Genomic DNA, 24,286 nt, shown 5'->3' with positions numbered 1-24,286 from the left:
CGAGCGTTGTTTTAATTATTGTCAAAATTTTTATTTTGAAGCAGCTTAATTTACCGATGAGGTTAATAGCTGTCTGTTCGGATTGTTAGACTCTTTTTGGTTTTCGATCAGTGGAGTATCTGTCATTGTTGCGTTATCCTAATTACAAATCAGAACACAGTTACGCGCCGAGCGTGTAATCGTAGTGGGGCCGGATAATCACTGTGTTGGTCGGTTTACGTTAAAAAAATAATATAACGTAGCAATGATAGAATCAACAGCATGGAATTCGAAAAAGGACGAAACCATATACAAAGCGGCTGGCTCGATACATCTGCGAAAGTATGGTCAGTTTTTTGATCATTTGGCAGTGAAAACTTGGAAGGCCGATTCCACATTGGAGTATTTCATGGAAGGTCCTTTGCGGCTGGTATATAAACCCGTCGAAGATGTTAGTCTTATACATTTAATAGAGATAAAGAATAAATTCTTATCAAAATTACTTGCCACTGTAGCTGGCACTTGCAGAGAAATCAGACTTCTCGAAATAGAAGCCAAGTCCTTCTACAAAAAATTATTTACACATGGCGAAAGGGACGTGGAAAATAATCAAAAGAACATTACGTCCCTCCTTTCCGACTTGCAAGATCTATACGTGTTTGTGAATAGAGTATCGGTTGTTGCGCATCTAACAACGGAACAACTATCCAGCTTAGCTGGTAACTCTAATGAAGTCTATCTACCGGTACTGATAGAGCATTTTATTGATCTGTTTGTAATTGTGCTAACATTGGATGAAATCATTGAATCTCAGCCATCGCTGTTGGAACAATGGAAAAAGTACAGAATGCATGTACGTTCTATCATGCATAGTCCATCGCAGTTTGGTATAGTGGAATCAAAGCTTCACACGTTTGATAAATTATTGAAGGACTTGCAAGAAAATTTGTTAAAAAAGGTCATATTTTCCAAAGTAATAGAACGAGTGATGGAGGTGGGTAAAGGTCCTCTGATGAGCGAGCAGATTACTAGTTACCTGAAAAATCTGATGGCAGACATAGAAAACAAATCTGACAGCAGAGCAACATTGAACAAGAATTGGATCAGAGTAAATATTGGTATTGCTGTACTGATGAAACTGTTTGGTACATGCGATAAGAGATTACTTAAACGAATACTAGAGAATAACAAGAAGATTTATGCTGTTACTCTGATTGGAAATGTAATATGGACACCCAATAAATTTTTAAGCGATTTCCTGCCAAAGGAAGCTGGCAATGCTATCGGTTCGCAAATAGGAGAAAAGTTATTGTCCTCTAGAACTCAGAAATTGTCTCAAACAGTGAACAATTTAATTCACAGAGCCGTAACGTGGTCCTCTGAACTACAGACTATTTCAATGAAGACTAGTCTGCAAGTTTCAGACATTGGGCATAAACAATTTCTGTTGGTAGAGTTAGTTATTTTGCTGTCTCAAATTAAAGAAACTGTATCCTTTGTAATGAACATGCATGCTGCGCTTATTAAACCAATGAATCGTAATACTGTTCAGTTGATCTGCAGGCTGATAGAAGTGCAGAAGTGTTTGCAGAATACATTTTATATGTTTGGACCAGTTATAGTGCAATCACAGAGCCAGGTATTACAATACCAGAGTTATTACATTTTAGCTACGTTAGAGAACGCACGGAAAAGTTTAATACAAAAGGATAAAGGCTACAGTAAAGAAAGATTGGACAGTTTGTCCCTCATAAGTTTGAGTATGAAGCTATTAAACGGACCGGCGAGTGCGGATAGAAGATTGCTAACCAGATGTGCGTTAGCATGCTCTAGTCAATTAACAGATACGTTCAAAGAAGAGGACGTGCTGAAATTACGATATTTGTTAGACAATTACGATACTGTTGCTGATATGCATAATATTATCAATGAAATCTGCGATTATTCCATATTGTTGCATCATCAGAACATAATTCCTGCTTACTTCTCTTCCGTGACGGACAGTAATTTGAACATAAGTCATGTTGTTCATCTGTTCGGTGCATTTAACAGCACCATCAGTGAACAGGAAGGATTGGATTTAAAGGAGAAAAGGATCGCCCAGTTGAAGGAGATGTTAACCAAGAACGTATTGGAACCTGTCTGCCAAGAAATTGAAATAAACTTAAGACTTCACGTTCATGCGCATTTAAAGATGGATTCTACTAATCCATTTAATATCGGAGCAAAGGATGGTGGAAGAGTGGTGGAATCGTTGCCGTTACCTCTAGCCAACAGTATGATATATGCGAAAAGGTTTATCGAGCATTACCTCGACAATATGTTTTATAATCTCACTACGGTGGCTCTGCATGATTGGAGAACCTACAGAATGATGCATGCCCTCGCTCATTACAAGCTGAACCTTGACACTGTACAAAATCACCTGCCTACGCAGACCTTGGAGCAAGGTCTCGACGCCTTAGAGATTATGAGAAACATTCATGTGTTTGTCTCAAAGTATTTGTACAATCTGAATACGCAAACGTTCATCGAACATACCAGCAGCAATAAACATCTGAACACCATTGGAATTCGACACATAGCAAATTCTATTAGGACGCATGGGACTGGTATCATGAGTACAACAGTGAATTTTGTGTATCAATTTCTTCGAGTGAAGCTGCACACTTTCTCACAGTTCCTTTTCGATGAACACATAAAGTCAAGACTGATGCGTAACATAAGGTACATCAAGGTCCAAAGAGAGAATGGTGCAACACCTTACGCCTATGAAAGGGCAGAAAAATTCCAGAAAGAGATCAGAAAGCTGGGTATGACGCCGGATAGTCTGAGTTATTTGGATCAGTTTCGACAGTTAATTACTCAGATTGGAAATGCATTGGGGTACGTACGATTAATCAGATCAGGTGGATTACATGCTAGTTCGAATGCCATTTCTTTCTTGCCAGACATCAACTCCTCTGTGTCGTTTGTATCGATATGCAAGAACTTGAATTACAGCACCATAACACAAGCTGCTGCGAAGTGCTTAGAAGATGATATAGGAAATTTGGTGCGGAACTTTACAAATGGTATACAATATTTCAAACTGCTTGTTGATGTGTTCGCGTCTGCGTTTAGGGACACCGAGTCCCATCACTTGCAACAATTTTATGCCATTGTACCGCCGTTAACATTAAGCTTTGTGGACAACTCGATATCGAACAAGGAGAAAATGTTCAAAAAGAATCAAACCGGTGCAGGATTTACCGACGATGGTTTTGCAATGGGAATCGCTTACATAAATGCCCTTTTGAATCAGTCATCGGAATTGGACAGTTTGCACTGGTTCAAAACAGTCGAAGAGCATTTAAGTATGGAAAAACAAGCAGCGGGAAATAAAAATGATCATGGAGATGAAAAATTGCAACAGACAAGGGCGTTAACGTTAAAACGCCTGAAAGAGAGAAGTGCTGAGTTCCAGTTACTCTATTACAGCTTGTCCGGTGCAAGAGTATTCTTCAAACAATCTGACACGTAATAATCTAGATCAAATGGTGCTACAAAGTTAAAAAAAATGCATCATCAGACTGTTTGTCAATTTTAAATATAATTCTGTTGTACAGTGTACGTTACTACTGTTTGACGAAACATAAAATTGTAAAATATACAATACAATTGTATGGTTTACGAAGCAGCTTTGAAATATTTTATATGCTATATATTTTATTTTATTTTCATAATCGTTTTGTAATTTGTATTATATATTATGGTAAATAAAAAATACAGGTTGGTGAGTTAAAGGAGTCGAATTGTTATCAAAGGGTAATCGAAAACTATTGCGGTTTAGTTTTTATATCAGTATATATTTGAGCCCAGAATCTTTAAAGGTATTTTCGTGCCTGTGGCACACACACCATCGTATTTGTAAACATTATACCTATGCTCAATTAATGTGAATGTTTCCTAGACCAACAATATTGCAATGCTTGATACTTATTAATTAAGTAATGGCTAGACGAACGGACTAGAATACATTACGCTTATATAGTTACAGCTATGAATAACCAAGTATTTTAGAAAATATACATACAAACTTGAAATTATTATTATACTACGCGAAACAATGCAAAATGGAGTTTCTTTTTATACATTACAAATAAACTTTTATATCACCAACGTATCGAATATAAAAACGCAAACTTGTCGACTATCACGATTCAAATATTCGCATTCAATTTTCTTACTGTGTTCATTCAGTAGCTGCAAACGTTATCTTTTATCGTATTTCAACGTTTGCTAATGAGTACGAACAGTAATGCCTGCAATAAAACGAATTCACTTAAAACTTCTATAAAAAAAACAGTCTTAAATTTTCTCAAAACATTATCAACATTAAAATAATAAATTCCAAAAGGTAACACATGCAGTGCATGAACATACACGTAAAAGTTATAATTTTACGGTAAAACAAAGTCTTTTCGTAATAGTTTCACAGATCCTTATTTTAACAGTATAACGGCAGTAATTATTGTACTATTATTATGTAGTTGTAGACTGCGTACTTATCCTGTACTATGTTATTAAAATACGAAATATCTTGCTAATCTATAGATATTATATATCTATATTCTGCATTTTGATCTTTCTGAGCCTGTAACTGAAATCATATCCAAGCAGCACAACGAATATCGATGCATCAATATTACTGTACGCGTGATTACCAGTAAATCTGAATTCCTAACTGATTTCTAGATTACACAATTTTTATAAGCGAATCAATTTCCATTCGAATCTGTCCTGTAATTTCCCGTTTCAGTATGTTAATACGGATATGCTTCTTCCTCATTTTTGGACGACACATTACTGTAAGTATGAGTTGCTGAAGCTGACTTTCTTAAATAAAAACTGGGAATATCGGTAAAACTCCTAAGACTGAGATCTAGATGACTCCTCGGGATTCAGTAAATCGTCACAAGAAGCTGTCGGTGTCAGTAACTGCCTGCCTCCTCGCTTTTTACTTCGTGTAAACACTTTTGTAAGTTGCGCAAACTTGCGTCGAGATACTACAAGAAGAAAATCACATAAATAAGAAAGTAAAAAATACCATCAAGAAGATGGAATAGATTTCAAGCGATTTTTATACAGATTATTGTAAATTACAAAATTCATAAGTCCAATTTCTAAATATTCTAAATCTGGAAAACAAGATATAGTACAATTCTCTATTAAATTCTAAATTAGGGTTACATTCGGGAATAGTCTGTGTAGTAACTAAATAATGAACCTCCATACCTTTGCCCATGTGTTTTAATCTTTCTTTGAAAAGATCCTCATCATCGTTACCACCTTGGCCATATTTCTCAATATTTGTTCCTGGTATTTTTGTATCTAAAATTGAAGTAAAACGAGTGGTTGCAATTAAATTAATTAAAAAACTACTACCACAGCACTGATAGCTTCTTCAAAGAAAGCTCGCGCAAACTGTAGAGGATAGTCTAAATTTCTTCAATTACGAAGATTATAACAAAACATCATGTACCACTTTCTAAGGTTGATAAGAAGTCTTCGTTCCAACGTAATTCAGCCATGAATTCTTCATTCTGAAGAAACATGGCAATTCTTTCATCTTCCAACATAGCAGTCTCTTTTGAGTACAAATCAAGATTTTCTTCTGGAACTTGCTGTGTAAGTCTAAGAAAGGTATCTGGTAATGGTCCTAGTAAAGCGGGTTGCCATTTACGTATACTTCTCAGGGTCAGGTTTGAATCTGCTTTGGGTGGCTTAGAGGTACCTGGCGATTTCTCGTTTTGTTCTAATTCACTTCTAATCTTTTCGTTTTCATTGTCTGTACTCATAGTAAGTAACTGATCAATGGTGGTATCCACAGCTCCTTGGTTAGATCTTAATACAGCCTAGAAAATATATAAAAATTGCACAGTACTTTGAAAATCCATATCTCAACTACAACGTAGAACACTGTCCGACCATGATAGGTCTATAATAAGTTATTTGTAACTTTACATAACATTATGTAATACATTTGTCAATCAATTTTACCTCAATCACATCATCGTCCATTTGTGGAAACATGTTTTTAAAATCAGTCATCGCCTGGTAGAACTCCAGGGTGGTTTGCTGTTGCTGTTGCTGCTGTTGTTGCTCCATAGCTGAGGCCATTATGTGAATTATTATAAAAGCTCTAATAATCTGTATTAAGTAGTCCGATGTAATTACAAAGTCTTTAAGAAGCTATCGCAAAATTTCACGCTACGTTACTAATTGGTCCTACCTTAACGAATTAGCACATTTGAAATGCCTTACAAACAACGATCGAGTTTTCCATTACAATGTCGATTTTTCGTTATTAAATCACTGTAATCCCATTTCAAACGGTGAATTACACTTTTCGATGCATCTTCGGTTAATGAATTTTGTTATGATGCAGAGTAATTAATTAATATTATTATGTACCGGTAAGATGTACGAAAAACCCTTGTACGTAACTGATAGTAACATGCGACATTACCGAATCACCACCAATCACCACACATGCAATGCAATTGAATGCAATGGAAGACTTGTCAACTGTCAAAGTTCGTTCAGTCTCTTCTCATTTGAGTTCTAGAAAGCGAACTCGTTTATATCTTTATTTTAACGAACACGAAGATCTAGCGATCCATGCTGAATTTGCTCTTTAATTGGTTCGTTTTGGACAATTTATATCGAATTTCTTCTATTTACATTAATTCTGAAAAAGAGTAATAAATACTCATTATTCAAACGTTATTTATATTACTATTATTTATTAATATTTACTATTTTGTAACAAATTAATAACCATGCATTCTGAGTATGCAAAGTATCTTTACTTAAAAATGTGATCTATATACAGGGTGAGCCGAAAATTGTAATGTACGTGGATAGACTACGCAACAAAATAAAAAACTATTTAAAATACAATATTTTCCGTGAAAGACTTTATTGTTTAAAAAATTTTATTCGATACAAGTTTAGTTACATAGAAAAAAAAATAAATAAAAATGTTATTTTTCCGAAAAACGATAGTTTGTTTAAAAATGCGTTACATCATTTCTTATTTCTATATTGAGGCTATTAATCTGCGGGTTTTCGTGGGAAATCACATTTTCTTGGAATAATTTGGAGCAAGAGAGATAGAAATTTTGCTTCTTCTTTTATGATATATTATACATATGTATACACTGACACGTGGTTCTGACATCCAGAAGTAAATATTTGAAATTAAATAATTGCTTTTTCGATTAAATCTGTGTTATCAATAAACAGTTCATAATAGATAAAATGTTTGCATAAACAGAAAATTTATAAGTATGAAACAATTATAACGTATTATTGATTAGAATACATGTAAGAATAAATTGCACACATCATACATTGTTTATTTAAGCAATAAAATGGATGACAGTGACATTTTATTTGTCGATGACACTTTTTTATTTGATAAAGACAACTTAATGAAGCAATTTCTTTGTTGCACATCACTAAAAACAATGGATATATTTGTATGTAAATATCAATTTACAATTTTAAATAGTTCGTTAAATTTTTGAAATTATTTATGTATTAATTTTAGAATTCTGACAGAAATGTTGGTCTTGATCTTTATACACAAAAGGAGATTTTAGATAAGACAATCAATAATGATTTAATTAAAAAATATCCTGTAAAACGGTCGTATCAACGAGCATTCTTGAAGTTACTTATGAATAAGGTACAAAAAAAATTATGCAAAAAATATATATTGAATTTGGTATTGTTACTGTTCTTTGTTTAGATTGAAGAAGAAGGCAGTGAAATTCACGATGACTTGTATATTGCGTATTGTAACTTAATCTCTAATCCAATAAGTGAATTAATTCATCATCGACACTTTTTAATAGGTGATATATCAGACTGTATATCTATACAAGAAAGTACAAATATTATATCAGATGCTACAACAGGACTGTGTTGTTGGCAGGTATTTCAGTTACTAAACAAAGGAAATTTTTACTGTATTATAGTACTACTTATAGAATTTCTTTAATATATGTAATTTATAGGGAGCAATAGAACTAAGTAAATGGTGTATAGAAAACAAGAGTGCATTTCATGATAAAGTCGTTTTAGAACTTGGTTGCGGTGTTGGATTAACAGGAGTATGCATTATTAAGAACTGTTCTCCAAATCAATATATTTTCACAGATTTTCATAAGTCCGTTTTAGAAATGGTCTGTGAAAATGTGAAGCTTAATTTGCTAAATATGGAACAGACTGTAGAAGTTAAACAACTATCAGAAAGTAATAGGTTAAAATTTCAAACGAAATATAATAATACAGATGTTCAAGTAGTAAAATTAAATTGGGAAGATATAAATAAATATTTGGATGAATACTGGACTGTACCAGATATTATAATTGGAGCTGATATTTTATATGATACATATTCTTTTAATGCATTAGCATTGGGATTAAAGGCTTTTCTATCCTTTAACGGTAGATATGCCGTTATTGCAGCAGCAATTCGTAATGTGGATACATTTTCGAAGTTCTTGCATTTTCTAAGTATTTTACTATATTCAATATAAATTCCACATTACGATAATACTTGACAATAGTAGCATTTCTATATTTTTTTTTTAGAATCTCACGGTCTATCTTACGAAGAATGCAGTACACCAACACAAACGGTACTTTTGCAAGAGATACACATACCTGTTAAGATAATAAAAATTTGTCGAAAGACGTGATGACGACTATTGCGTGATATGTTAACGCAATAAGATTAAGAAAAAAGTAATTATTTTTACATTTTTTATATCATTTCATCGAATTCATTAGCTTGGTACTGATGTATCTTATAATTATATTTGCAGTAATTTGCATTGAGCATATATTTTCGTAGTCATATATTACACATACGCGGTATACACACAGTAAAATGAACAATAATTTTAAGTGTTCAAAATAAACAAGTACAAAATGATTCGTGCAAAAACTTCATGTTGTACTTCCGCTTTTTTTATTAATTCATAAAAATTTATTCGTTTGGAATCATCAAGTATCAGTTGCTTTGGTCTAGTCTGGAGGGTTGTACTTGTAACCTTTGAATAACATATTCTGGCATGCAAAACGTTGGGTTGATCCTCTTCAAAGGATAATCCGTGTTTAAAAGGGAAAGTGCTGTTAACCCGAATAGGGTGTGGAAAGGATCAGCAACATCTCCTGGACGATCACTAAATCCTCCCGATTCCGTGTCTTGACACGACAGTACAAACTTCACCTGTGAATTAGCAGTAATTAACCGTTAATCCGTGTATCAATACACAACAACTAGTAACAAAGAAATATATGAAACGTAGTTCTTTTTAAAGAATACCTACCAGTTGTTCTTTATTAACCCAATGAAGTCGTCCAAGAATCGTAAGCGAAGACAGAACCCACCAGGAATAGCACACATCGGGTAATTTTTCTGGCCTGCCATTTAAACCTCCAGATGGAAGCTGTCTCTCGCACAGCCACCAACCGAGTTGGTCTGCATCTACTAAATTAAGGCAACCTGTAAAAATGGTTCGACTTTAGTATAATACTTAGAAGACTGTTATCAGTACAACTCGTAAAAAGGAAAAATTATTACCAGTTATTGACAGAAGACCCACGCTGCAGTAAATCATTCCAGCATGACTTTCGCCACCTGGTTTCGAGCCAAAGCCACCATCGAAATTCATACATTTCATTACATATTCAACAGCCTTATTGACGTCTATGGCATCTAACTGGTTCTGAAATAATAATTTCGTAAATTGTTAAATAGAAGTATCCTTCTTTTTCAATGTAATACCAACCATAAGTGCTAAAGTTGCCACGGCACAGAAAGAAAATCTTATGTCAACTTCACCCCAGATGTCACCGGTAAAACTTCCATCGGACTGTTGTCTTTCTTTGACGTACTTTACAACTTTCTCTACATCGATAATGTCAAGAGCATCATAGATACAGAGTATTTGTACTGCACTCAAGGTGTGGAGAATGTGCGGATCGTGCTGCAAACTTGCTGCTATGCCTCCACTTTCTGTTTGACATTGCGCTATGAATTCTAGAATCTCGTCTCGATTGGTTTGCTCAAGTTTACCCATAATATCCAATGCCGTTAGACCCCAGTACATACCAGACATTCGCAGGTGTTCCATTATACAGTACATCTGGAATAGTATCATGTTGTTTAGTATTTACTATTTATAGAAATACTTTTTTAGTTTTATTTCAAGTCACTGAAAAGTTTTTCTTAGTTTTTGGAAAATAAAAGACTGGCTTCAGAGTGAAAAAATTGACAACAATAGCAATCAGTTAATGCGATTATACGGAGTTTTTATTTCATAAATTTATAAAGACGTACAAAATGAATTAATATTTATAAATTATATAATCTTCTATTTCTATTTTCTATCGTTTACATGTATAAATATAACTTCTCTTATAATTACTTAAATTCTAAGTGTCTATACTTACGTATTCATCTTTATCTTTTCCATATGAAAGTAAAAAATTTGCATGTTTATCCAACAGCAAATCAGGAATCGATATTGGGAGTTCAATATCATGTTTTAACATTGGCTGAAAAATGAATTGTATGTATTTGAATTTTACTGACACTATAATACATTAGTATTATGGCAAGGTAAAGTAATTCTGTTCTTCTTTTGTTATTGTATATAGAGTATTCATAAAGATCAACAGTCTAATAATTATATATTATATGAGAATTAAAATTCAATACAAACTATAGAACAAAAAGGTATTTGAAAAAAAAACATTGAAAAGTATTTATATTTATGTTATACTTAAAAACAACGAGTTTACAAGATCTACTAAATAGTATCTTATACAAAAAAAATTATTCTAAAAACATTCTTTTACTTACCATATTACAAAGATTTTAAAAAACGCTCGGTTATTACGTTTCACCAAGTGTGATACATTTATAAAACTCACGTAATTGTTTACACCCTTTGAGTGTCAATTTTCAACCAACGTGTAATTTATCAATGTTATCTAACCTTAAAACTTTAATCATTTCCTAAGTCACGTAGGTTAACACCCTACAGATAGGTAGGTGGCAAAAAGCGCAAGCGTTCAAAAGTGACAGATTAATCACTTATAGGGCTTAGGGTTTAGGGGATCTTCTAACTACTGAGAATTGACAATTCGATTGTTATTATTGTAAGTATTGTTATTGATGAATATAACATATTTTAATAAAATATATACTGCTTATATAGAAATACAATATATGGATAAAGGATGTGTCAACTTTGACAATATACGACCACGAATTGTATTCCTTATGTATCCTGTTGGTATTTTATTTAAAAAAATTCGTTTCTGTCTGTAGTATATTTGACAGTTACATTTTTTAAAAGTATTGAACACGTAGATTATATCAGTAAAATTTGATCAAATAATTCCAAAAATTGATAAAATTATAACATTTCGATCGATCATCTATATCGAGTCTATACAGAGGAAGGAAGTCAGGTTGTTTGGAGAATCGAGAAAAGTATTTATAATGCTACACATGCATATTCACGAGTTTAAAAAATTCTTTTTTAGTTTAATTAAGTAAAAAGACAGGAAGTAAATGCAAGTTTATACAGTAATATACAGTATAATACAGTAATATTTACTATGGCAGAAAGTATGAGCATTAGATTCGTTTTTTCCGTCAAGTTTTCAATAAAATCATTTTATTTGAAAGTAGAAATTCTACTGTTCATTCTGGATTATAAGTATTTCCATACATTTTACATAATCTTGATCGCACTTTTGATATGAAAATTGAATTTTAGTTAACGAAATGAACGTAACGACTAGACTGCGAATTTATGCAACCATTGCAAGTGCAACTGCGCAGAACACAGTAGAGTAAAAGTGCTTTTATTGAAATTTAACATAGGACTTTATTTTCTTTTATAATGAGCAAAACTATTCATCGAGGTATTAAGTTCTTATGTGGTTCTTGCATCCGTAAGTCAGTGCGTAAGAATGCAAATTCGCATTAATATCCGTAGTCTAGTAACGACAATAAACATAAGTAGTCTGAGTAGAAAAACGTCATTTATTTAACAATTTATAATCTCCTTTCCCACATTCGTTATATCCAGGAACTTGAATATTTACTGAAACAAAATAAACATTGTCAGGTTGGGTTTGTTTTTAACAACTTTACGGTGAATGTACAAAAGTTGTACCTAAATTAATATTTAGCTGGATATAGACTCATCGTCGTCATCTGCATCTGAATTCGTACTTCTGACATCCTTATCATTTTGTTCTTCTTGATCGTCTTGATCTTCTTGATTCGACATTTCTTCCCAATTTTCGTCGGATTCGCTTTCTAAATCTTCGTCCTCGATTCCACCATCTTCTTCCGAGGAATCTATTTTTCAATAATTTTCATATTGTAAGTACCTAATTCTATTCAATATTATAACCAAAAAAGAACGGTAGCATACGATTTGAAATTCGATTTTCAAATAAAATGTTTGTTACAAACCTGAATCTTGATAAACGAGACAATTTTCTGTGACGTCTTTATGTTGTTCTTCGACTGTCTGAGAGATTTGACCAGTGACAAGAGAAACACGACCTTTAAGTTTCGAGATTTCCGGCAGTAGAGCTAATTTAGCATCAATTAAACTCAAAATCGGACCAAACGATTGCATAAGGTCTGCTTGCGACAATAAATGACCGGCATGTGCCATCAACAATGCTTCCAACCATCTAACAGCCAGTTTACTCCTACAATAAATCAATAAAGAAAACGTTACATACTTAATTTACTTATATTTAATGGGAGAGTACAGTCTTAAATAATATTTTTAACAAAACTGTTTAAATGAAACTATAAACGTTTGGAGTAATATCAAAATGTAGATTATTTATTACAGACGATGTTAGGAAATAATACCAAAGAACTTCAGATGAAAGTTTAGTTAGTTATGTAAGATAATTTAACAATTAATTAAGTCTAATAATAACTAATAAACGTTTGGAAATCTTACGTGAAAGTTTTACCCTGGAGCAAGATGGTCAGTTCTTTGATCAGTGGATCAATCGCTTGTGTTGGTAGTTTAGCTATAGTGTTCCTAACAATAGATTCGTTTCTCGTGACGAATATACTGCTCAAAATTGCCTTATCTTTACTATTCAAGCCTTGAAGCAGAAGTTGCGCTCTGTTACTACCTACACTTGTACTTTTTCCCGCAGGACTAGTTTCCGCATTTAGACTTAGGTTTTCCAATCTGTCTTTTAATAATAATTGTGATCCCGAGCTGTTTCTATTTCTTTTCGGCGCAGTTTCTATTAAACCTACGTAAAAGAAATTATATGACAACCGCATTTATTAGATAGAAGAATTATAGGTACAAAAGTAAGTGCGCAATAGATCTTAGGAAAATGAAACCATTTGAAAAAATTATAAAACAAAAAACAAAAGACAAGTACCTGGTGCAAGATACTCAACATTATCCTCAATTATTGTATTCTTCACCTTCGAAATTTCGTCCTTTTTCTCTTTATTTTTTCTATTTTCTGAGCGCACTAAGCACTGTACTTTGTTCGAGTAATCTGGAGTCATCCTTTCAAATGTCGGACTAAGATATGCACCATATGCTAAAAGTAATTTTTGGTCTTCCGTCAGTTTGGCGTCTAAAATAGGAATTTGTTGGACTCCCTCTTTTTGGCTTATATCAGAAGCTACTGCGATATTCAAGCTAGGCTTCAGTGGTTTCGAACGACCATTTTGTTGGTAGTGAAACAGGTGTGCCTGGCCAGACCTTGTTATTACCAGTACGATCACCTGAGACTCTTTAGAGATGTTTACAGAAACACTTATCGCATCATCTTGTAGAGCCAAGCTTGCCACAGGTGTTCTATCAGGTTTTTGCTGTAAATATTTTTGTAGTTGTTACATATAAATGATTTCATTCGAGGGATTAACAGACTTTTAATTATTGTTAATAGCATTCAATAATATAAAACACTCTTTTGCATAACTTACATCATCTAAAGCCCAAACACTAAGGCAGCCATCGCCACAAGCTCCACTAATTACATAGTTACTTCCATATGGCATTTTTATGGTACAAAGACATGTCACTTGATTAGCGTGACCCGTAAATGTTTTAATTAATTGTTTAGTAGATAGATCCCACCACTTGACAACTCTCTCTCCTGACAATAAGCTTTTCCCATCTTCTGAAACTGCCAGTGATGTTGTCTTCCCTTTCCCAGATTTCCATTTGCATTTAACTCCATTCTCTTTAAGATTCCAATGAATAATATGATAATCATCTGATGCACTGAATAAACCAACATTTTCCGACCAAGTCACAGCAGTGACTGTACCACTGTGACCGTCCAATTGACCAGTCACTGAAGACGTTGTTGTGTCGTAAAGTGTAATTTTCCCATTTGTGGAACCCATGGCAACAATGCCCTTGGGAGTTGATTCCTCTGAAATTGACTTCCTTCTGCGTTTCTTCCATGGTGAAGGCTGAGAAATTACATAAAAATGTCTACATAAATATTTAAGGCTCTCATGGCTCAATTTCATATAATTATTACTATGTCCTTTTGGAAAAATAATTCCAATGATTGGCTAGTATTGCAGTTAGTTTTGTCAGGGGTTAAATGAAATACTGTACATATATGTATATTCTTATTGACAAAGAGAATATTTATAAGACGTTACAATAGCTTCAACAATAATAATTTTATAAAAATAATAATATACAGATCTATTTGCACAGAAATTTATGAAAATCGAATAGTATACGGAATATATAACCTAGATAAAAACATTTAATGAATGATTACAATTTCATTAAAAAGAACTTAATGATCTACGAAGGTTCGATACATAATAAACATATTCATGATTTTCCGTAAAATCGTTACGGAAAACTACTTCCAAATGTCATTTTTGTAGGAATTTACGGAAGATTATAAACCGCGTTGGAAAGATAACCTAAGAATTCGTTTCGTAAAGAATCTTTAATTGAAAAACTGATAAGACCATGTAAGTCTTCATCACTGAAATCGTTAGGTATTTTAATTTATATACAGCGGTACGGCGAACAACTTTAAAATATACTAAAATGACATTCTTATTTAGATGTAAAATAAAAAAGCACATGGCTTACCGCGGCATTTGTTGACGAAGAGTTGACATAAAGCCAGGTCAATACACAACATGGGGACGAGAGATGAAAATTAGAAACATATTCCTGTTTTAAGCGACCAGTGGAAGTGTCCCAGATTTTTAACTTCCCATCGATTCCACAATGAGCGAAATATTCTCCGTCGGAAGAAAAAACGGAACAACTAACGGCGGTCGCCATACTTGAACTATGGGCCAGTCTGAGGTGAAGTTGCAAGCAACAAATTTATTTCTGAGCGTAACTTCAATTCATATTCAAAACCACGTGCGGTTCACGAAACGGAGTTCATAGTCTTAAGATAATATGACTTATATCAGTTAATATAAATTTCAAAATAGGTCAGTAAATAACTGTAAAAGCATATATAGTTTGAAGGGACTGAAAATTTGTCAAGGCTTTACAGGATTTCCTCGTTATGTGTTCCGTATCACATACACGCTGAGAGCTCACTGTAATTATCCATTATTTCTTTATTTTATTTTATACAGTGGAATGACTTAGTTTTTGTAAATTCATTGCAAATTTTATACATCACTACAAATTGTAATGAAAAACTTATTTCAATGGTTTCAGATTGATTCTTGCCAGTTCTCTGAAAAGTATTGTGCAGTAATTGCACCGACTAGATATAGAATAGACTTATCATCTACTGCTTTTTTTTGTCCCGGGGTCTGGGGGCTATGTAGCCCCCTTATCATTTAGCGTCAATACCCGACGTTACCGACGAAGCATGAATTTTGAGTATTAGCACAAATGGAGCATTATATATTCTATTCATATTACGCATATCAAATATGATTTATGAATATGATACTAATAAAATATGACGCGTGAAAGTACATATTTTTTCACTTATCTATAATTTATTCTAAATGCATCGTCAATGGACAATTATTTTAATTTTATTTATTGCGAGTAATTAAATGATTAACTACGACCCAACTAGAGTTCAGTTAGCCAAACTTTTACATTATTTACAGATCAGCGTTTTCTTCATTTTCTCCATAAAAAAAATTTTGTATCTACTATTTATGCAGTATTTGATAATTATCTGTCATATTGTATTTCATAAACTTTGGCGCCACTGTCAAATTGACGCGACGTATTTGTCACAGATGGCGTTCAGGAAAGCATCGCATGTTTCAAAACTTCGAGAAAAAGGTAGTACAAATCCCTCGAGGCATCGTACATCAATGCTGTCCATGTAAAACAAATTGAAATAATAAATTTTCGAGGATAGACTGTGGTATGTACACGGCTTAATTCTTTTATTAATCGTAGAATAAATTGGAATACGAGTTTTCGAAAATTGGGCAATCTGATGTACAAAACATGTGGTTTACAACCAAGGGACTGCTCCGAAATGAAATTTCTGGGAAATCGTCTTTGTGAGTCTGGTTTTCTGTTTTATGAGGGTCACAGTTCGTTGAGCTATTCGCAGGTATATGTAAAAAAAGGTCGTACGGAAGTGTAATATGGTGCTGAATATTCTATTCCGTTAAAATAGAAATTGGAGTGGGTCAAGGGAGGGAGCTACCCTAGCCCACCGATCCACCAATCACGATCCCCGCAAAAATTCAATCTTCTGGGGTGTGGAAAAGGTCACTTTTTCCCTCTAGAGGGAGGCAAGTGAACATCTCTGCCTTTTAAGGTGTCAGGGTGTGGGAAACTTTGGTTTAACAATCTGGAACAATGGGAATACAGTAAATCATCGATGCGTGTTGGAAGGCTCCTCGAGACTGACAAGGGATTGAAATGAAACTTTGTAAGCTTACAGAGTGATTCAAAACAAGAATAACTATATTTCATTCGTGCCCAATCGCCCTTTAAAGGTGTGAAAACTAACCTCGAAGTGAAACAGGCACTGTTACTTTTTCGCATATAACTCTTAAACTACATGAGATAGAAAAAAATGTTCCAAACAAAAGTTTAATGGTACTATAAGCGTTATAAACTTGCGTTAATAAAATTTTGAAAAAAACTGCTTAAAAATTTGTTTCTAAGGAAAAAATCTTTTTTTCCCCACTGAATGGGATCAGTGGAGAGTGGTGGGGATGACGTCAGAACACTCAGGAGCGATTAAATACTCATCGATGATTCACTGTTCTCGATAGATCCACTAGAAAAATAATCCAGCAAAATTTTTGGTACAGTTAAGTTTATTAAAAAAAAGTCTAGTTATTCCAAAAAATAAAAGTAAGACGGACAGAAAGTGACCGATTAGTAACTGATGTCCATGTCCATGTCGTCCTTGTGGTAGATAAGAATGTCCTTGAAGACCATGTTAGGCCCGTCGTAATTGTAGTTTAGGATTGGTCTGTCCAGGGGGAAACCGAACGAGTTGTTGTCGAATTTGTAGTCTCCCTTGGGCAACAACAGCCTCTCGGGGAATCCTGCGATCCTTTCGTTGTACACTAGTGACTCTGAACCGTCGATGGACTTGAGGAGTTTCTTGTAGAACACTTCGCTGGGCTCTGGGTCTGAGCTCAGGAAGAACAGGTCCTTGCTGTTGCGCGTGATCTTGTTCAAGCCAGCGTTCACTGTTTTCGGTAGAAAATCAAAGATTAGACGTGTATCTGAATCCGTAATTGGTGGAAATTATTTGTAACTTTGAGGCAGAAAGGACTCTGTATACTCTATTTTTGAGGTTAGAAACGCGAGGACCTAACTTAAAATTTCGTATATTTCATTTTTGAGGTTAGATACGCGAGGACCTAACCTAGAATCGCCTAGAGGAATCTTGTGTCGCTTTTAAAAATCTGATTTTGCACATTTCTTGGAAGAAATTATACAGAGTTTAATGAGCCGACTAGGCCTACTGGATCTTTTGGGCCTACTGTCTTTTTCATAAATTTTTGTGACGACTAAAGGACTAAAATTTGATAAAAAAGATTGGTTTATGAAAGTGAAGGCTTACGTTCGAGGATCCAGTTGTCGATTTCGTAGAAGTATCTGAAGTTCTCCGGGAGCTCGATCAGTTTATGACGAGAGTCGTATTTCGGGCCAAGGAAGATCCTAGCGGCCACCTTCATTGGTTTGTCAGCGTTCACTGCGATGTGGAAGCTGAATGGTTTGTGGTTCAGACGGTATTGCCTGAGTTTAACCAGGATTGAGTCTGCTTCCTTTTCATTTTCGACTAACAGACCGTTGCTGATCGATGAATCGAATTGATCGAAGTACGTGATGAGTTTGTCGACGACGAACGATTGAATCTTCAGGTTCGGGAAGACGATTTGGTCTATGCTGTAGGGTTTCTGGTGTTGCTTGTATCTGGAATCATTTATTAATAGTTGATTCAGACTTAATAGAAGTCTAAATGTGAATCCAATACAGAGTTAAGATATATCAAACATAGACTCAACTTAGTTCCAACCTAGGTTTAAACTAGGCAGAATTCAGACTATTAGTAGACGTAATACAGACTTAAAAGATTCACACCAAGTTCACACAAAGTTCAGACAAGATCTAAAGTAGATTTAGGTTTAACTCAGGTCTAACTCAAACAATCTAGACCTAACTGAGACCAAGTTGATCAATGAATTAGAGGTTCGAGCAAGGAACGACAATGCCAGACTTAGCCCAGACCCGTTAATTAACACAGAAGGTCAGTTACCTGTAATAATAGGAGATTATCCTCTTGTAAAGTCTGTAGAAGGCAGGGTCCCTCATAGACGTGGCGAATGTTTCCAATGCGCTGGGCACGATTTGGTAGCTGCTTGTTGGCTCTAAGTTGAAGCCCAAGATCTTTCTGCTGAGGACATCGACGTTTCCGTAGAAGTCGATGTTGGAAGAGTCCGCGTTACCCTCGATCAGGTTACCAAGAATGTTCAGACCCTCTGGCGTGTAAATGTTGATCCATTTTCCCTCGTTGTTGATTATGTAGCCGGAATCAATAGCGGCAGTTATTCTCGACTCGATGTTTCTGATGTCCTGCAACGGGATAGAATATTGTTAAAACTTCAATCATCCGTTTCCATTTTCTACTCGTCGTCTTAAGGTGCGTATACACTTATTGTGTATCCTCGTATCGTATCACCGTTGCGTATCAACGTGGACGGGCAAGTGTTGCATCGTTGCGTATGCAAATGTTTGTTATGGTGATACGATACGAAGATACGCAACAAGTGGATACGCACCTTTACAAGAAATTCTCCATCTAATTGTAAAATCTACGATTTTCCTTTTTTACAGTTGCATGGCTAATTTAGTTGTAGCTATACTTTTTTCTCAAAACGAGTATACTGTATTTAATCCTCCTCTAATGATGTTTGGGTTCATTTTGACCCAAGATTTCAAAGAACTTCATCGTTACAGTTTTACAGAAACTAATAAAGGTTCCAATATTTCATAAAAAGGCCGGAATGTTGTAAAGAGATTCGTTTCAAAACACAACCAGAGATAGATGAGGTAGGGTCTATCTGGACCCAAGTATCTCCATCTGTTCGATTACCGAAAAAGTCTGTTTGCCGAGGGTTAATAACACGAAATATGTTTTTATAGTCTGATAGCATAAGTAATAGGACTTTATTTAATATAATTCGCCAGGGTCCATTTTGACCCAGATTTTCAACCGCTGTACCTAATTTCTTAGTTTTCAATGACTGTCTTAACCGTACAGTGGTTTATTGTTAGAGGTTATTATAGAAGAAGTATGTTCCAAGATATGTCTAGAAAATTCGGTTACGGGTTTAAAGGGACCCAGCTAGCAATTGCACGATTTCCAAATTCGAAAATTTCCATAAGTTGGTGAACAGAACTTCTCGATAAACATAATTACTTATAACACTGTTCAACACATTTTAGCCTTCGAGCATTCATGAATGATTTACTGTACTTTACTTCTCTATTGAAAACACAACAGATTTTGTAACTTTCCTTGACACCTTCCTTAGCAAAAAGGTCTGCTCTATCGCATGCTGTGGTTAAATTTCCTCCTCGACCCTTGAAACAACTTGAAGAATACCATCAAAAACAGGTGCATTTTCGGTGTTCATTTCACTTTGATCATCATTCAAACATATTTAAAAATCCACAATATAATAACAATTTACACCATTTTGTTCGGAAAAGTCCAAAGAATTATTTCGTGTCAAAAACACCCGAATAACCATTACTATAAAAGCAGAATACATCTCTAAAATTGAAAACTTGCAATTTTTCTTTAAAATTGTTTTCTTGTAAAAACTGTATAAGCTAGGAAATAACGGTTTGTAGATTCCTATTCAGCTCATAAAGATCTATCAGAAACGCCTATTAATGGTTCCGAGGTAGGAAAAAAGTTCAAACTTGTTTAACACTAGGTTTACGGGCACTTATCGTGTAGGTATCTCCACGGCACGCATCAACGAACACGCAGATTTTCTTTAAAAAACAACTTGGTTTATATAATACACAATTTATGATCTCTGAAATTAATGAATAGCTATAGAGATAGGTATACCACATAGAGAATTTCGAGGTTAGAAAGCATTCGAAATGCGTCAAAATGACGCGTCCCGTAAACCTAGTGTTAACAGTGTAATAAGGGTGTAGACGTCACTTACGTTGATTTCGTCAAATTTGAAAACAGGGAAATTGCTCCAGTGCTGTCTCTGAGGCATCGGCAGTCCATTGTGGAAGGACATTGTCGGGTAGTAACCGGCGTAGAACGGTCTGCTCCAGTCGAAGTCCGCAATCACTGGTAGATCGTTTGAAAGTCTCTCCAGGTTGTATCTGTTCAACAGTTGCTGATGTCCGTACAGGTATTCCTGGCCACGGTATTCGGGGAAGCTGAATTCCTTGCTCTCCAGCCAGAACGGGTACTGTTGGCGGAACAGGAAGTAGTAGGAGCTCAGACCGACGTCCTCGACGAAGTAGTTCAGCTTGTTCTCCAGATCGTACTCGCGGTTCATGTACCAGCCGGAATAGTTGGCCGGGATTACGTAGGTCTCGTATCCACTGGACTTGTCTGTGTCTGAAATGTAGATTTTTTTTCTTTATATTAACTTTCTGAGGTGTAATTGTGAACTTGTATGGACTTTAAGTTAGTCCAACATGTGTAATTGAAAATTACAAGAGTTCTCTTAACAGAAGACTATTGGGACATTTAGCGTCATCTCTTATTGGTAGATCAGTATCAGGATTAGATAAATGCTAGTGAACCAATTTACCTATTGCTTTGCAATTGGTGTCACAACCAGAAAGTGGATGATTTCATTTAAAGAAGATAGGGCAGTATGAGGATTAGGTAAAGGCTAATCACCCAATTTACCTATTCCTTTAGCTACCCAATTAGTATCACAACCAGAAAGTCGATGTGTTCATATGAAAAAGATAAATCAGTATGAGGATTAGATAAATGCTAGTGACCGAATTTACCTATTGCTTTGCAATTGGTGTCACAACCAGAAAGTGGATGATTTCATTTAAAGAAGATAGCGCAGTATGAGGATTAGGTAAAGGCTAATCACCCAATTTACCTATTCTTTTAGCTACCCAATTAGTATCACAACCAGAAAGTCGATGTCTTCATATGAAAAAGATAAATCAATTTGAGGATTAGATAAATGCTAGTGACCCAATTTACCTATTGCTTTGCGATTGGTGTCACAACCAGAAAGTGGATGATTTCATTTAAAGAAGATAGCGCAGTATGAGGATTAGGTAAAGGCTAATCACCCAATTTACCTATTCTTTTAGCTACGCAATTAGTATCACAACCAGAAAGTGGATGATTTCATTTAAAGAAGATAGCGCAGTATGAGGATTAGGTAAAGGCTAATCACCCAATTTACCTATTCTTTTAGCTACGCAATTAGTATCACAACCAGAAAGTCGATGTCTTCATATGAAAAAGATAAATCAGTATGAGGATTAGATAAATGCTGGTCATCCAAATTACTTATTGCTTTGCAACTGGTATCACAATCAGAAAGTGGATGATTCTATTTGAAGAAGATAGGTCAGTATGAGGATTAGGTAAAGGTTAGTCACCGAATTTATCTATTCCTTAGATACCCAGTTGCCCTTATATCCAGATAGTGGATGATTTAAACTGAAGAAGTTAGATCAGCAGAACTAGGGTACATAAACAAGATAATCACCTAATTTTCCGAAAATCTTGGCATGGTGGGCCTTCTGGAGTACTTCCATGTTGAAGAAACTGTACGGGTACAGTTCGTACAACGGGGGCAGCTGAATGTACATTGTGTCGGGCCTCCTGATCACCGCGTTGTAAAGGGCGCAGGCGAATTGTCCCTCGTTTATGTAGATCCTCGCCCAAAGGGCTGTCTTGTAGAATGTGTCGAAATCGTTCGCGTAATAGAACAGCTTGAACAGAGCGTCCATTTCGTTGAGCAGTTTCGGGTAGTAGACCGAGAACAGCTGCTTCCGTCCAAGTAATCCATTTCTGTAGAGGGACAGGAAATTCCTCACTACTTCCTGCAAGTAATCGTTAACAGACACTCGTTTATCGTAAGTTGGAGTAACTTTGACTCAGTTGGGGCAACTCTGACTCAATTGGGGCAACTTTGACTCAGTTGGGACAATTTCGACTAAATTAGGCTAACTATGTCTCAATTGGGATAACTTTGACTCAATTGGGACAACTTTGACTCAATTGGGATAATTTTGACTAAATTGGGATAATTTCGACTAAGTTAGGGTAACTGTGTTACAATTAGAGTAACTTTGACTTACAAATATTTCTATAACTTTTTAGTTATTAATATTTATATTTAGTTTTATTTTTAATTTATTATGTTTTTTATATAAAATATCATTAAAGTCTAGTGCTTGACCAATTTTAATTGAATTATTTTTAAGGTGCATACAATAAACATTTTAAAAAATTCGTTTCTTTGTATTTACATTATTTTCATGAATGTCAATTAAAACTAAATTTACAAATGAATAAGTATATAATCAAGAAAATCTTTTTCTGAGTTAAATGTAAATGAAGGTAATTCTATTTTATATTTTCATTAATTAGAGGAGAAAGATATAAAATTAAATATAAACGGCCTTTTATATATATATTTTTTTAAATTGAAGCCATTCTTTTCTGTTGATAGACATATAGCTCAATTTTTCCTCTTATTTAACAGCTCACAATTAGAGGCATATAACCCCTTAATAATAGGACATAGATAGCATTAAACTTTATTGAAACCTTTATTTCATTCATTTTTAATTTTTCAATTTTTCAATTTTTCGATTTTTCAATTTTTCAATTTTCTAATTTTCTAATTGTTTAATTACTTAATTATTTAATTACGGAATTATGTACTGACCGGTTTACTGTAGTAATTGATGTTTGCCTCGATGTCCCAGGCACGACCCTCGTTGTATAATTGAACGTTCACCACATCGGGCTGAGAGATGTGGTAGAGGAGATTGTAGACTTTCTTTTGTTTCAGCAAAAATTCACCGTCCGCGGTTTTCGTGTTGTAATATTGTGCCCCTACGAAGGAGACGGCCAACAGGCCCAGTAGACACACCCGTAACATTCTTTTGTTATTAAGTTAATAATCCAAAAGCGCGGACGGTTGATCACGCGGCCGTTTTTATACTCCGTCATCCCCTCCTTCTGAGCATTTATTGTTTAACAGGGGGAAGATTTCAGTTTTTTTTTCATTGCACCATCTCGATCGTACGATGTAATCGCACGGTGGGAACCTCTCCTTGTTTAATCGTCGTCTCAAATTTAATTGCATGAAATGTCGGTTTTTATTGGTTTTTATATATTTTATTAGACTTTTATATAAGAAAATAATTGTGGTTGGTCTATACCATTCACAGGACACTATTTGTTTTAATATTAAAATTGTTTATAAATATTCGTGTTGAATTAAAATGGATGATCGATTGAATCAATTTTGAAATTCTAATTGAATTAATTTTAAGTCCTCTTGAAATTTTTATTTTCAAGTCGTTTTAAAATTTTTATTTTTAATATACTTAATTTTTAGTATACTTAATACAAAATTTGATTAATGTTAAAGTAATTTGTCAAAGATAGGAATATATTTTGAGGTGAATATTGGTGGTAATGAGCAACACTTAATTAACGACGCTTAATTTATTTTAACAAATAACGAAATAAT

At 34.5% G+C, this 24,286-nt stretch overlaps 6 protein-coding genes across 7 annotated transcripts; 2 read left to right on the top strand and 4 right to left on the bottom strand.

The window, feature by feature from the left end:
- Positions 1-244: 244 nt before the first annotated feature.
- Positions 245-3,502, top strand: LOC107185597 (WASH complex subunit 7). Its single transcript, XM_015573317.1, has one exon. It carries the CDS (start codon positions 245-247, stop codon positions 3,500-3,502), a length of 3,258 nt encoding a protein of 1,085 aa, XP_015428803.1.
- A 1,196-nt stretch (positions 3,503-4,698) lies between these two features.
- On the bottom strand, positions 4,699-6,392 carry LOC107185589 (CUE domain-containing protein 1). Of its 2 annotated transcripts, none has more exons than XM_015573307.1 (5): positions 6,254-6,392; positions 6,022-6,171; positions 5,504-5,876; positions 5,257-5,352; positions 4,699-5,027 (listed from the first exon to the last, which is right to left on the bottom strand). In XM_015573307.1, exons 2-5 carry the CDS (start codon positions 6,139-6,141, stop codon positions 4,891-4,893), a joined length of 726 nt encoding a protein of 241 aa, XP_015428793.1. In that variant the 5' UTR covers positions 6,142-6,171; positions 6,254-6,392; the 3' UTR covers positions 4,699-4,890. The 2 variants fall into 2 exon arrangements, with proteins under 2 accessions (XP_015428793.1, XP_015428794.1); XM_015573308.1 differs by having other exon boundaries at positions 6,022-6,131.
- Positions 6,393-7,397: 1,005 nt separating this feature from the next.
- Positions 7,398-8,732, top strand: LOC107185493 (protein-lysine N-methyltransferase EEF2KMT). Its single transcript, XM_015573185.1, has 5 exons — positions 7,398-7,505; positions 7,577-7,714; positions 7,778-7,963; positions 8,046-8,547; positions 8,626-8,732. Exons 1-5 carry the CDS (start codon positions 7,398-7,400, stop codon positions 8,730-8,732), a joined length of 1,041 nt encoding a protein of 346 aa, XP_015428671.1.
- Positions 8,733-8,893: 161 nt separating this feature from the next.
- On the bottom strand, positions 8,894-10,984 carry LOC107185555 (geranylgeranyl transferase type-2 subunit beta). Its single transcript, XM_015573257.1, has 6 exons — positions 10,904-10,984; positions 10,492-10,596; positions 9,828-10,184; positions 9,620-9,764; positions 9,366-9,541; positions 8,894-9,265 (listed from the first exon to the last, which is right to left on the bottom strand). The coding sequence occupies exons 1-6, from the start codon at positions 10,904-10,906 to the stop codon at positions 9,047-9,049; spliced, it is 1,005 nt and encodes a 334-aa protein (XP_015428743.1). The 5' UTR covers positions 10,907-10,984; the 3' UTR covers positions 8,894-9,046.
- Positions 10,985-11,996: 1,012 nt separating this feature from the next.
- Positions 11,997-15,385, bottom strand: LOC107185576 (WD repeat-containing protein 43). Its single transcript, XM_015573286.1, has 7 exons — positions 15,186-15,385; positions 14,042-14,536; positions 13,486-13,927; positions 13,044-13,350; positions 12,536-12,780; positions 12,231-12,418; positions 11,997-12,158 (listed from the first exon to the last, which is right to left on the bottom strand). The coding sequence occupies exons 1-6, from the start codon at positions 15,381-15,383 to the stop codon at positions 12,243-12,245; spliced, it is 1,863 nt and encodes a 620-aa protein (XP_015428772.1). The 5' UTR covers positions 15,384-15,385; the 3' UTR covers positions 11,997-12,158; positions 12,231-12,242.
- A 1,981-nt stretch (positions 15,386-17,366) lies between these two features.
- Positions 17,367-23,689, bottom strand: LOC107185540 (arylphorin subunit alpha). The gene is made up of 6 exons (XM_015573241.1): positions 23,474-23,689; positions 22,286-22,622; positions 20,747-21,156; positions 18,817-19,133; positions 18,121-18,473; positions 17,367-17,743 (listed from the first exon to the last, which is right to left on the bottom strand). Exons 1-6 carry the CDS (start codon positions 23,687-23,689, stop codon positions 17,424-17,426), a joined length of 1,953 nt encoding a protein of 650 aa, XP_015428727.1. The 3' UTR covers positions 17,367-17,423.
- Between the last annotated feature and the right edge of the window lie 597 nt (positions 23,690-24,286).

The sequence above is a fragment of the Dufourea novaeangliae genome, unplaced genomic scaffold (genome assembly GCF_001272555.1).
Source record: "Dufourea novaeangliae isolate 0120121106 unplaced genomic scaffold, ASM127255v1 scaffold48, whole genome shotgun sequence".
Classification (NCBI taxonomy): domain Eukaryota; kingdom Metazoa; phylum Arthropoda; class Insecta; order Hymenoptera; family Halictidae; genus Dufourea; species Dufourea novaeangliae.
This window is presented reverse-complemented; position numbering and strand designations above follow the sequence as displayed.

Bases quoted from the DNA above. Each gene is read 5' to 3' on its own strand.
- LOC107185589 (XM_015573307.1), bottom strand. From the start codon at position 6,141: ATGGCCTCAGCTATGGAGCAACAACAGCAGCAACAGCAACAGCAAACC. The intron at 5,353-5,503 runs GTACATGATGTT...CTTCAATTTTAG, and splicing joins CTTATCAACCTTAGAAAGTG to ATACAAAAATACCAGGAACA. The intron at 5,028-5,256 runs GTATGGAGGTTC...TTCTTCTTGTAG, and splicing joins ATTAAAACACATGGGCAAAG to TATCTCGACGCAAGTTTGCG.
- LOC107185555 (XM_015573257.1), bottom strand. The intron at 9,765-9,827 runs GTTGGTATTACA...TTATTATTTCAG, and splicing joins TGGCAACTTTAGCACTTATG to AACCAGTTAGATGCCATAGA. The intron at 9,266-9,365 runs GTAGGTATTCTT...GCTAATTCACAG, and splicing joins GGGTTAATAAAGAACAACTG to GTGAAGTTTGTACTGTCGTG.
- LOC107185493 (XM_015573185.1), top strand. From the start codon at position 7,398: ATGGATGACAGTGACATTTTATTTGTCGATGACACTTTTTTATTTGAT. The intron at 7,506-7,576 runs GTATGTAAATAT...TATTAATTTTAG, and splicing joins TAAAAACAATGGATATATTT to AATTCTGACAGAAATGTTGG. The intron at 7,715-7,777 runs GTACAAAAAAAA...TTCTTTGTTTAG, and splicing joins TGAAGTTACTTATGAATAAG to ATTGAAGAAGAAGGCAGTGA.
- LOC107185540 (XM_015573241.1), bottom strand. From the start codon at position 23,689: ATGTTACGGGTGTGTCTACTGGGCCTGTTGGCCGTCTCCTTCGTAGGG. The intron at 22,623-23,473 runs GTCAGTACATAA...GATTACTTGCAG, and splicing joins TCAATTACTACAGTAAACCG to GAAGTAGTGAGGAATTTCCT. The intron at 21,157-22,285 runs GTGATTATCTTG...TCTACATTTCAG, and splicing joins CAAGATTTTCGGAAAATTAG to ACACAGACAAGTCCAGTGGA.
- LOC107185597 (XM_015573317.1), top strand. From the start codon at position 245: ATGATAGAATCAACAGCATGGAATTCGAAAAAGGACGAAACCATATAC.
- LOC107185576 (XM_015573286.1), bottom strand. From the start codon at position 15,383: ATGGCGACCGCCGTTAGTTGTTCCGTTTTTTCTTCCGACGGAGAATAT. The intron at 13,928-14,041 runs GTAAGTTATGCA...AAATATTTACAG, and splicing joins GTGTTTGGGCTTTAGATGAT to CAAAAACCTGATAGAACACC. The intron at 12,781-13,043 runs GTAAGATTTCCA...GATTTATTGTAG, and splicing joins CTCCAGGGTAAAACTTTCAC to GAGTAAACTGGCTGTTAGAT.